The 12,381-nt window shown below is 33.5% G+C and overlaps 1 protein-coding gene and 1 long non-coding RNA gene across 3 annotated transcripts; one reads left to right on the top strand and one right to left on the bottom strand.

Moving 5' to 3' along the window:
- The first annotated feature begins 201 nt into the window (after window positions 1-201).
- LOC139855554 (peroxisomal acyl-coenzyme A oxidase 1-like) lies at window positions 202-6,403 on the top strand. 2 transcript variants are annotated; one of them, XM_071844789.1, is made up of 14 exons: window positions 202-312; window positions 427-597; window positions 1,121-1,229; window positions 1,345-1,406; window positions 1,586-1,795; window positions 1,914-2,001; window positions 2,113-2,275; window positions 2,376-2,574; window positions 2,673-2,870; window positions 3,031-3,162; window positions 3,522-3,639; window positions 4,985-5,165; window positions 5,441-5,624; window positions 5,859-6,403. In XM_071844789.1, the coding sequence occupies exons 2-14, from the start codon at window positions 454-456 to the stop codon at window positions 6,066-6,068; spliced, it is 1,998 nt and encodes a 665-aa protein (XP_071700890.1). In that variant the 5' UTR covers window positions 202-312; window positions 427-453; the 3' UTR covers window positions 6,069-6,403. The 2 variants fall into 2 exon arrangements, with proteins under 2 accessions (XP_071700890.1, XP_071700889.1); XM_071844788.1 differs by having other exon boundaries at window positions 230-312; window positions 412-597.
- Window positions 6,404-9,894: 3,491 nt separating this feature from the next.
- LOC139855670 (uncharacterized) lies at window positions 9,895-11,901 on the bottom strand. The gene is made up of 3 exons (XR_011761509.1): window positions 11,852-11,901; window positions 10,495-11,497; window positions 9,895-10,413 (listed from the first exon to the last, which is right to left on the bottom strand). It is a non-coding gene; the product is annotated as an uncharacterized lncRNA (long non-coding RNA).
- Between the last annotated feature and the right edge of the window lie 480 nt (window positions 11,902-12,381).

The following is a 12,381-nucleotide window of genomic DNA, read 5'->3' as shown; positions in this document are numbered from 1 at the left end:
GACTCTAGTTAACCAGGGGTACCAACCACGAAAGTTACACAAAATCTAGGTACTAACTACGCAAAAAAAAAAGTTTAGGTGCTCTCATGATAATCTTAACAAACCACATGTACCAACGGCGTAATTTTTTCTTTTAAATAAAAAATTATTATTTTAATAAAGTACTAATAAATAATAGATACTGTAATAAAATAGTACTACTACGTATAAGATTGCATTATCGATTATTGCTATCTTGGGAATCACATCACATTCACGATATATACAAAGCAGATTTCTCTGAAATCCGTATATCCACCTTTTTGTCTTAAGGTAATAATTTATTAATCCTTATCCTTAATCAACAATAAACGTAACTTATAACGAAATTGACGATTCAATTCACTTGTGTTTTTTACTCGAATTGTTTAGTTTTGTTGTTTTTAGGATCTTAAGGTTTAATTTGAAGAAGAAATGGAAATGGAAGGAGTTGATTACTTGAGTGATGAAAGGAAGAAAGCAGAGTTTGATGTTGAAGCAATGAAAATTGCTTGGGCTGGTTCTCCTGAAGCTTTTCAACTCTCAGATCGTATGGCTAAACTTGTTGCTAATGATCCTGTAATGAATCTTACTATAATTATATTTCACTTTAATCTAATTTATGTTCAGGTTACTGCACTTCATTTGTTGATGAATTAGGGTTATATGACTTCTGATTTTTTGCACCTTTCAAGTAAACTATTAAAATTGATTTTATCTTATTGCAAAATGATCATCTTTGTTATATCGGTTAACAAGTTCATAAACTTAATTACCTGGATATATATCTCAACTACAGTGTACGATACAACTTTTATGGCTATGAATCTGATGCAAATTGCAACATACATACATGATACATCTCTATATGTGTACAATATTTACCATGAATCTTGTTGTTTGGATAATACGTGATTTTAAATTGTGTGCAAGTGAATTGATGCTAGTTCTAGAAAGAAAAGAATAAAAAACAAAAAGTAATTAGAAGTAAGAGTATCTTTGACTTAGTGTAACTTAATTGAATAGTTATTTTAATTTTATTTTAATACGGAGTATTGTAATTTAATTTATATTTAATAATGTTGTATATTGTTATCTGTAGGCATTTGAGAAATTCACAAGGCCTATGTTAACAAGGAAAGAGTTGTTGAAGAATACTCTTAGGAAATCGGCTTATGCATGGAAGTTGATCGTCGATCTTCGCCTATCTGGTAATCTTTTAGTTTTAGCATCCAAGATGTGAAATTTTTATTTGACCTCTTGACTTTGTTTTAGGGTTTATATTCTGATTGTTTTCGCTTGACTGCATTTTGTTGCTAATCACAGAAGAAGAGGCTAAATGGTTGCGACTGTATGTTGATGAACCTGCATACACTGATCTTCATTGGGTAATATTGTTAGATAGCTGTCAAATTGTTTATGGACATATAAGCTATAATATATATTACAAAATGGAACTATATTGTGTAGCTAGATAACTGGTTTTAGCAGAAAATGTTTGTGCTGTGTGTGTATTGGTGTAGTTGACCTACTGTTATTAATTTTTTATTTTTATTTTATTCTGTAGGGAATGTTCATTCCGGCTATTGAAGGACAAGGCACTGATGAACAACAAAAGAAATGGTTGCCATTGGCCAAAAAGATGCAAATAATTGGCTGTTATGCACAAACAGAACTCGGCCATGGCTCCAATGTTCAAGGTCTCGAAACAACTGCAACATTTGACCCTCAAACGGATGAGTTTGTTATGCACAGTCCAACATTAACTTCGAGCAAAGTGAGTAACATGAATTTGATTTCTATTAACAAACAAGTTTGTTTTTATATGATGAACTGGTGATTTTTCCAGCTATGCTTGACACTTGACTGAACTTTTTTCTGGTCACTTTTAACAGTGGTGGCCCGGTGGATTGGGGAAACTGTCGACACATGCTGTAGTCTATGCTCGACTCATAGTAGGTGGTCAATTCCATGGAGTTCATGGTTAGTTGAGAATGCCATTTTATATGCTAGTACTGTTTTTTTTATATAATTCTAGGTTTCATTATACGTGAAAAAAAGTTATCAGTGATTAATCATGTTATTTTCTTGAAGGCTTTATTGTCCAACTAAGGAGTTTGGAGGATCACTCACCTCTTCCTGGCATTACTGTTGGTGATATTGGGCTGAAGTTTGGAAATGGGGCATATAACACCATGGACAACGGTGTATTAAGGTTTGAACATGTTCGCATCCCAAGGAACCAAATGTTAATGAGGTAATGTTAGATTTATGTTAATGGGGTGTTTTGGATTTGCTTTTTGCAATTAGTTGTATGATTAATGGGTCTATTTGGGTTTACTTAAAAAATTACTCAGGGTATCTCAAGTTACAAAGGAGGGAAAAATCATGCAATCTGATGTTCCCCGACAACTCATTTACGGGACAATGGTGTATGTTAGGCAAACAATTGTGGCTGATGCTTCCAAAGCATTATCTCGTGCAGTTTGCATTGCTACAAGATATAGTGCTGTTCGTAGACAGTTTGGGTCACGTAATGGTGGGCTTGAGACCCAGGTTATTCCAAAATGAGATTGTTTTATTTCCTTTCCATTTTATGTGTTTATCTCTGTATAAAACTGTAGAAGATCTTTATATTTGTGCTTTCGGTTTAGGTGATCGATTATAAAACTCAGCAAAGTAGGCTCTTCCCATTGCTGGCTTCTGCTTATGCATTCAGATTTGCAGGCGAATGGTTAAAATGGTTATATCTTGATGTGAAGCAACGATTAGCCGCTAATGATTTCTCAACGTTACCCGAGGCTCATGCATGTACTGCAGGGTTAAAGTCCTTAACTACTACTGCAACAGCTGTAAGTTTTTAAGTCATTATTATGATGCAAGTGTATGTTGTATCTGTGCCTCTGTTAAGATCAATCATTGACATGGATCTTGATAAAGTTTGAATTTTTTTTTTTTTTTTGGAATTATGACTCGCTTTTTATCTTAACCTGTTGCTACATGTTCTTTTAGGATGGAATTGAGGAATGTCGAAAATTATGTGGTGGTCACGGATACCTTGTTAGTAGTGGGCTTCCTGAACTGTTTGCAGTTTACATTCCTGCTTGTACTTATGAAGGGGACAATGTGGTACTTATGCTACAGGTATGTGATGGTGCTGCTACTCGGGTCATACAAACCTTCTTTTTTTCCTTGAATCTTTTTATGAATTATATTAATTTTGATATTATGCTATGTTCTTACCATAATCATAATTGAAGATTAAAGATTTGATTTTTCAATTGTTTGTGAGCTCTTTTTAAATGGATGAAAAGTGGTGTAGGTTAACCTAACTCTAGAATAACCTTTTTCATTCTAATCTTGTTTGACCCATTACTATGCCTACCCATATTGCTACTTCTAGACAGCGCGCTCATTATTATTTTGATCAGTCTTGTCATGAATCTTGAGAAAATAGAACAATTTGAATTTTTATGGTGCCTTGATTTTACAAAAATTTCTAGGTTGCACGGTTTCTTGTAAAGACAGTTTCGGAACTGGGATACAAAAAGCCACTTGGGACAACAGCTTATATGGGGCGAGTGGCAGCTCTGATGGAGAAGAATTGTACTGTTCAAACTGGTAAGTCAGCTTCTTAAGGACCTATTGAAATTTGCTCATGACATGCACTTAACATAATAAACATAAATACACACACACACACACACACACACAGTTGGATGTTCAAATGCAACAACAACAACAACAACAACAATACCCAATCCCACAAAAGTGGGTATGGGAGAGGTGGGTGTAGACAATCATTCCTCGTACCCTAGATTAGAAGGAAGTCGCTACTCCACCCGCGAGTATAGAACCCGCGCCTAGATAAGGTTGTCCCTCCCTCTACTCTAGAGCAAAAGAGATTGCTTCTAAAAAGGACCTCCGGCCAGAAGTGCTCATAAAAACGAAATAGATAGGGCAAAAGATACGTACCTGTAAGAGTTATGTGCGCCTAGCAAGATGCAACCAAACACAGTAACCAAAAAGGGAACACATATAGCAGTATTGCACAACAGTAGGGCAAATAGCATGAATCATATAGAGCACAAAACCATTTAAATTCAAGTAGACATACAGACAAACAAAATAAATACATATATATATATATATATATATATATATATATATACATATATACATATACATATATACATATATATATACATATATATATATATATATATATATATATATATATATATATATATATATATATATATATATATATATATATACACACACACACACCACACCTAAGCATGGATAAAAACCCATGCTTAAACATATATGCATATAGATAAATTCGTAGATATAAACAAGACAGACAATCATACATACACCAATACATGTTACTTAGATACATAGATACATATATAGATACACACATATGCAACGGTACATGTATATAGCCTAAATACATATAAATAGATACAGGTGCATATATACTATGAGAACTAATGCGAAGCACGTAAAATTTGAGAACTAGTGAGAACTAATAGATTACCTTCATTCATATATATTTAGTATTTACCAGAACAAGTGGGGATTAGAAATATTTTGATATTCTTGATTTCAATCCTTAGTGATTCATCTGACCAAAAAAATACTCCGTAATAAAATGGTACTAATTCTCTTCATATGCTTCTGGGAATGATCCTACTTTTAGCAAAACAAATGGACTTTAAATATACTCCGTTTAACTTTAGATAGATTTACAGTTTTAGGCAAACCTTTGAATGAATTTAAAGTTGGCTACTTACAAAAATAATTTAAAAGTAACTAATATCTACAATTATATAATCTTATTTTTGAACCATTGATCAATTTATTGAAGGGTTAATATCTCTTCTCTTATGAACTGTTCTCAGTGACTCGTTATTATAATAAAATTACAAATTGCTTTATTAACTATAATGGGATGCAGCTGAGGAGTGGCTAAACCCTGGTGCAATAATTGAAGCATTTGAGGCAAGGGCTGCTAGAATGGCTGTACGATGTGGTAAACAGTTAGCTAAGTTTGATAATCCAGAAGAAGGTTTTGCAGAACTATCAGCTGATTTAGTTGAGGCTGCAGTTGCTCACTGCCAACTAATTGTTGTGTCCAAGTAAGGTCTTCCAGTTATATTGATAATAGACGTGACAATATGGGTGGGTTGGGTTTTGACCAGGTCAAGTTGACCTGAAACACTTTGTCCAAAAAATACAAACTTTTTATATACAATTAGTGTGTCAAGTATGGTTACAGATAACTGGAACTATATGAACGGGTAGAATTTGCCACCTTTACCATCTAATGGTTATGACATGTATCACTCAAATTTAGTATTACTTGAACTTTTCTTGCATTTGATTAATGTGAAAATGCACTTATATTATGCAGGTTTGTTGAAAAATTGCAACAAGACATCCCTGGGAAGGGTGTTAAACAATCGTTAGAGGTTTTGTGCTATGTGTATGCTTTGTTTCTTCTTCACAAATATCAAGGTGATTTCTTGGCCACCGGGTACGTTACGCCTAAACAGGCCTCACTTGCTAATGACCAACTCAGAACTTTGTACTCTAAGGTTAGTCATCAATCATATATTCTCTTCCTATACACATTTTCCTTATCAAATCATTTTAGACTTTGTCTAATGAAACTTGCATATATTATCGTCACAACAACAACAACAACAAAACCCAATACCACATAGGTGGTGTATGGGGAGGTGAGATGCATATATTATCGTCATTACAAATAAATGTTATTGTCATTGATTTGTTATGATGTTTACTGACTGAAAACTACAATGTGTTAGGTCCGTCCAAATGCAATAGCGCTGGTTGATTCATTCAGCTACACTGATCACTACCTTGGTTCAATTCTTGGACGCTATGATGGGAACGTGTATCCAAAGCTGTACGAGGCTGCTTGGAAGGATCCGCTTAACGATACGCATGTTATTGACGGCTTCCAGCAATATATTCAACCGATTTTGAAGCAAAAGTTGCACTCTGCTAAGCTATAGTACGCCAATGAGCGCACAAAGTGCCACTCTACTTGGGCTCAGCTTGAATCATTACAGCAAGTGTTCTACAACGATTAATGTTTAGTTATCACCTGAGAGTTCAGTATTAATCTGAAGAGTAATATTGACTTATTGAGCTTCTAAGCCTTATAATCTTATACATCTTTCTCAAAGTGTGTGTTGAATGGGTTGAACAGACCGTGTGTTGTGGTTTATAAGTTCCGTGTCTAGTTGCATCTAAGTACTGCAACGTTGAGTATGTGTTACTATTCTTGAAGAACCTGTTAGGGTTGTTATTTTCTTCAAAATTATAGAAGTATTTATATTTATATTTATATATGTTGGATAAATGACAAGTCATTTGAAAGAGTTACATCGTCACAAATAGTTGGGATGATTGGAGTAATGTTTTCTTGTGGGTGTATAAATGACTTCTTTCTACTCTAGGGTATTAGGAATATGAGGAATGATTGTTTACATAACTTACGACTTACCTGAATTTACTTCTCCAAATATTCTCTACTTTCGAGTTTGCAAAGGCATAGTAATTGAAATACTTGATAGACTACGACGTAACTAAACATAATTAAATGGAAATGAACGGAATGACAAACATGGAAACGATAACAACCATAAGATGAAACAATTCTATTAAAAAGTTGAGACAAAAAATGCAAAAAATAATAAACTATGAGGTTAAAAATGTACTCCGTAGTTTAGTAACTTTTGCGGTAACTTCATTTGCCCCATTTCACACCCGCGTGACTTCTGTGGTAACTTCATTTGCCCCAATCTCATACCATTTGTAACGGTAGAGGCGTTTATTTGTCGTGTCACTTATCTTTTTGCGCTTTTTTGATGATTATGACGTGTTTTTTTTTAGTGGAGTAGTGGTGGTGTTTTTTTTTGGTGTTAGTGAAGAATATTGTGATTACGTGTTAAAATATAATTGGGTTAAGTATTAAAAGAGAATAAAAATAATATTTTAAATTAATAAAAAAATAAAATAAACAAGTGACACACGTTTCTTTTGGTGTCACTTTCTGACTAACGTCTAACAAACGCCTAAAGTGATACACGGATACAGGAGGAGGGAGGCGTTTCTTCCTTGCCACCTCACCAAGTGACGGCGTCACTTGGTGCCGATACAAATGGTCTCACACCCTCAAGTACCACGCTTAGACCCCTTGCAGCGGTGCCTGCTCCACGGCGTCGGAGCTGAGGTGGCAGCCGGCCACGCCTCCAAACATGGGGTATCGGTACGTGGGTGAGGAGAGAGGGAAGGGTGTGCGTGGCCTGGCAACGGTTTGGGCAACGGTGTGGGTGTTTTTTTTTTTGTTTTTTATTATTTTAAAATTATTATTTTTATCCCCTTTTAATATTTAACCCAATTATATTTTAACACATCATCACAATACTCCTAACTCACACTAAAAACCCACACCACCACTACTCCACACAAACAACCCACACGTCCTAGTCATCAAAAAGCAACTCACGCCCCTAACCCACGCCCCTAACCACTACAAATGATCTTAAAAGATGATTTTTTTTTTATCATCTAATCTTCAAATTGTATAAGATACCATTAAATTTAGCTACACAATCTCATATATTTTAAGATTTATAATTTCTTAAGTTAAATAAACACTAAAATATCTTTCAAATATAATTAAACTTCAAAACTTTTATTTGAAACCCAAATGCAGTTTCATACATTCGCCAATTACCACACTCCCGCCCAAAATATTGAGTAATATTAAAGAGAATTCTTTTTTTTTTTTATAAATAGTAATTTTTGGAGAGAAACTTACAAAAATAGGAATCTGGAAAAAAAAAAGTTTACGAATCTAGTAAAACCGGTCTTTCAAAGTCCGATTTGAGGTAAACCGACTTTTCAAACGCCGGTTTTTACCCTTTTTGTTCATATGGTAGAGTGACAAGGCAAACCGGACTTTGAAAATCCGATTTGCCACGTGGCTTTTTTTTGTCCCAATTTAAGTTGTGTTATATAAAAAGTGACAATCAATGATCATGTTAGCTTTTTTTACTCTGAATGTTCTACTCGATGCCTTTTTATGTGAGAATTTTGAAAAGAATTAAAATGCACCTACCAAACCAATGTGCTCATCTGATCTTTGATTAGACCACCCACTGAAACTACATTTCCCAATTTTTTTTTTTTTTTTACATCCTCACTCTTCTCACTATTTTTAATATTTTCCAACCTCCAACTCTTTCTCAATCTTACACTTCCTTCATCAAATACATCTACAAATCTACAAATGCATATGAATTCAATCGTCTTGTCTCCGTCGATGTTAGCTTTTATATTAAAAAAATTAGTGAAATGACCCGTGAAATCACGGGTTTGTTTAAAGAAACAGTTTAATGATACATCACAAGCCATCACCCAGCAACCAAATTTAGCTCAGTCGAAAGAGTCATCAATACATATTTGATAGTTCACAGGTAGTAAAACATCCATCTTTACCAAGTATTCAAATCCATTTGGCAAAATCATTATCACAATGTCTCACAGGATTCCCTCTGAAACTTCAAGCTCACTATGAAATCTTCCTGACAAGCGCCTTGACCAGCACCACTCGAACATTCAGGTTTAGTCTACCAAAACTGAACATTACTTGACTCACCTATTTCCACTACTAATATTGATGTTGCAATCAATGCCAGTTTTCACCAAATCAGTCCTTATGTTAATAATATTAGACCAAGTCCATACATGGGGTTAAGAAAATATGAACACAACTCCGCATCCCTCCCACAAATGCTTTTTACAACCCGAACCCAAAAAGCATCATTTTCAACCCGCAAAACGTCACCTCCATTTGGCCACTCGATAATACAAAATCAAAATCTAAAACATGGCATTAAGTGAAAGAAACAATTTACTTGTCATTTTATCGATAGTAACTATAACATGGCATCAAAATTAATATGCAAATTAAATCTATCTGTTTGACAACAATTTAATCTCATTAAGGAACTTTAACATAGCCAAATTTCACAAATACATAGTCCCTTTTAAACATCAGTGATCAAAGTTCTAATTAAGAAATTTTAAACGACACACACTCAAACAAAAATTAATACAAAGTATAATATTAACGCTAATAACAACAAACTTACCTTGCAACCCCTCTGTATTTTGATACATCTTTCGATAAACCACTGTTTCTCCTAATCATACTTGATTGTGTACTCCATGATGTCTAACTCTTTATCACCTGAAGCACAATCAAATTTCATTTGCACATCACACATAGAAAGAATAAAAATAATAATTTCATAAAAAGAAACACTTATCAAGTAGCAAATTTACATTTGAGGATCAAGTTTGAAGAAAGACTCTACATCATTATACTTAATTAGAGACTTTTAAGAAATAGATGTGTAAAACTACATTGCTTTAATAAACAGTACGCTAGCCTGAACTAACATATACTCAGCCACATGTATCACAATAACTCATTGACCAATGGTTTATCACATTCTAAAAGCTACAGATTTTAACTTATTATCAAAACTGCCCATTACCCATTTAGCTACCCTATACTACTGATAAAAGAGAACAAAACAAAGTAAACGCTTTATTACCAGGAGCCATATTTCCAAATAGGTTAACCTAACAACTTTCCTTTAACAATTCAAAGATCAAGATGCAAATTTGCGGTCAATAGCAGAAAGCATGGTAGTGAGTAGGTCTCATGGTTCCCTGTTTCAATGGTTCCATCAAGCGAGGCTTTACAAAAATAGTTACTTAATATACCCAAATAAGTCATAGAAATTTTTAAGGATACTCACCATCATTCAAGTATGCGAACACATGTAAAAGTCATTGTTCCGTGGGTGACACTTTATTGTCAACCACGATTCCTGTTACAACGAAGATACATTTACACCCATAATTAGATTCAGAAAGTGATGTAGCATGTTTCCAAAGTCTACATAAACACCCTCTCACTTTCATTAAAATGCATTCGTATACTTAAAATGAATTATCGGGTTAAACGTTATCAGGAGATCCTGGCAAGAAGAATTTGGTGTGGTACCTCGCTCTTTTGTGCGATGATCACAAGAAACTTCGAGCACCATTTTTCATCGAGAAAATTGCAAGCCTGCACCGGTTAATGAAGATATACATATCAAAATTTAAGGTAAGTGAAAACAATTCAAGGAAATCAAAATAAAATAAAATAACTCAATGATCTGATCCAGCTCAATGTTTAGGACTTGATTGAATTGAGGCTCACAAACACCATCAAAATTGATCCTCAAATGTTTACATCCACCCCATAGATCTTTGCTTTTCACATGAGTTTATCTACATCATTTGGCCATCACCGATCCATCAATTCTTACCATAAGAACATATCATAACATAAATATATAACATAACTCATACCTTGTTAGATCTTCAAACCCGATTCAGCAAGGATTCATCATCATGTCAAAAGGCAAAAAGCATAAACGTATATACTAAGTAAAAAGATACACATGAAATAATACAAATAAAAAATAAAGCAAATGAAATAACAAACCTTATAAAAACATATGCAGAAATATATAAACACCTTAGCTTGTAGGTGATCAAACATACACGTCTCATGAACATCATTGGAAAATACCATGTACTCAAATAAATCGAATACTATAATGGAATTTTTTTTTTTTCTAATTCACTTGACCAACTAATTTATGTATATATGTACAGAATGAATCTCAAAGGGTGTATCCTTGGATTCTTGGACACGAAGCCTCCGGGTAACAATCCAGAAAACTCTATCATGAAACATTTAATTAAAAAAAACTATTAATCGCTGTTTCTTGACTATCATTATCAATATCTTCAAGAGTCACCATATCTCCTCTTAACAACCATCTTTTTGCATTTCCTGCAACCAATATAAACCCACCCATATTCCACTTCAAAAGAGTTTATTGTTGATAACACGACAACATACACTTGCTGCATCCAACCAATGGTATGTATTAATTAGTTACACAGTTTTTAGAAGTGCTACATGTAATAATAACACTGATGTATTCATAATTTAATACTATTATTGAGTCAACAATCTCATCAATAGTCTTCCTTAAATCAAAATTATGAATTCAACACGAACAACGTGAACAATTTCGCTAGAAAGATACAGAGGCAATTTATAATTCATACCACGTTCTCTTTTTGTCTCAGACATTTCATCGAACACCTTTCATGCACTCACTAATCACCATTTAACCCCTAACTTTTGGTACCTGTATAATATCCACGGAAGAGGTCTTTTAACTTCTTAATGTTTTGAGATCAACAACAGGTGTAGCAACCACATTAGAAGTGACAGAAACAGCACCCATTTTCTGCTTCTTCTTCATTGAAAACAATGAATGTATATATCAGCTGAAACCTGAAAATTTATCACCTGCTGTAAGTCATTTAACGTGTTAACATGTAACAATTGATGAAATTGAGTATTACATAGATATTTAATTAAAGAGTGTAACATATTAAACCTAAACACATGAAAATGGTTACTTTATTAGACAGTAAAAGCATATGAGATTGAAAACGTGAAAAGAAGAAGATCATATGCAATCTTAGACAGTAAAATCACAGAAATTGGAGATTAGAAGTAATAATCGAGTAACAACACATGAACCCTAAATTATTTGGAGAAAAAAACCCTAAACTGAAAGGAAGAATAAGAGAAACTGCTGATGATTCGTTAGGAAATATGTAAATCTGAAAAAGAAACCCTAACCTGCAACGAAGAAGAAGCTGGTGGAAGCGTCTTTTCTAGGGTTATTGATTTTAATTTGGAAAAAATGAGCGTATGTTATGATACTAATATAATTGTAAATATTAAGATTATATTTTAATTGTAAATTAAATAATTAATGATGTCACGTAAGTTGTTTAGATTTTTTTCTTTTTTATTTTTAATTTTTTTTAATAAAGAAAAAAACTTATTTATGATGTCATCATTTTAGGATTTTAATAGAAGTTATAGATAGATGTCACGTGTCAAACCGGATTTTCAAAGTCCGGTTTGCATTGTCACTCTGTCATCTGGACAAAAAGGGCACAAACCGGCGTTTGAAAAGCCGGTTTGCCCCAAACCGGACTTTCAAAGTCCGGTTATACTAGATTTGTAAACTTTTTTTTTCTTTCAAATTTCTATTTTTGGAAGTTGCTCCCAAAAAACTACTATTTCAAAAATAAATTTGAAATTTTTAAATGATGGTCCTTAGAAGTTGTCGTTAAAATGCTTTAAATAATTGTACGTATCGT

The sequence above is a fragment of the Rutidosis leptorrhynchoides genome, chromosome 6, assembly GCF_046630445.1.
Source record: "Rutidosis leptorrhynchoides isolate AG116_Rl617_1_P2 chromosome 6, CSIRO_AGI_Rlap_v1, whole genome shotgun sequence".
Taxonomy (NCBI): domain Eukaryota; kingdom Viridiplantae; phylum Streptophyta; class Magnoliopsida; order Asterales; family Asteraceae; genus Rutidosis; species Rutidosis leptorrhynchoides.
The sequence above is the reverse complement of the archived record's forward strand: the minus strand, read 5'-3'. Positions and strand labels throughout refer to the sequence as shown.

Excerpts from the sequence above, each read along its gene's own strand:
- LOC139855554 (XM_071844789.1), top strand. The coding sequence starts at position 454 with ATGGAAATGGAAGGAGTTGATTACTTGAGTGATGAAAGGAAGAAAGCA. Across the intron at positions 1,407-1,585 it reads CATACACTGATCTTCATTGG|GGAATGTTCATTCCGGCTAT; the intron begins GTAATATTGTTA and ends TTTATTCTGTAG. Across the intron at positions 3,163-3,521 it reads ATGTGGTACTTATGCTACAG|GTTGCACGGTTTCTTGTAAA; the intron begins GTATGTGATGGT and ends AAAAATTTCTAG.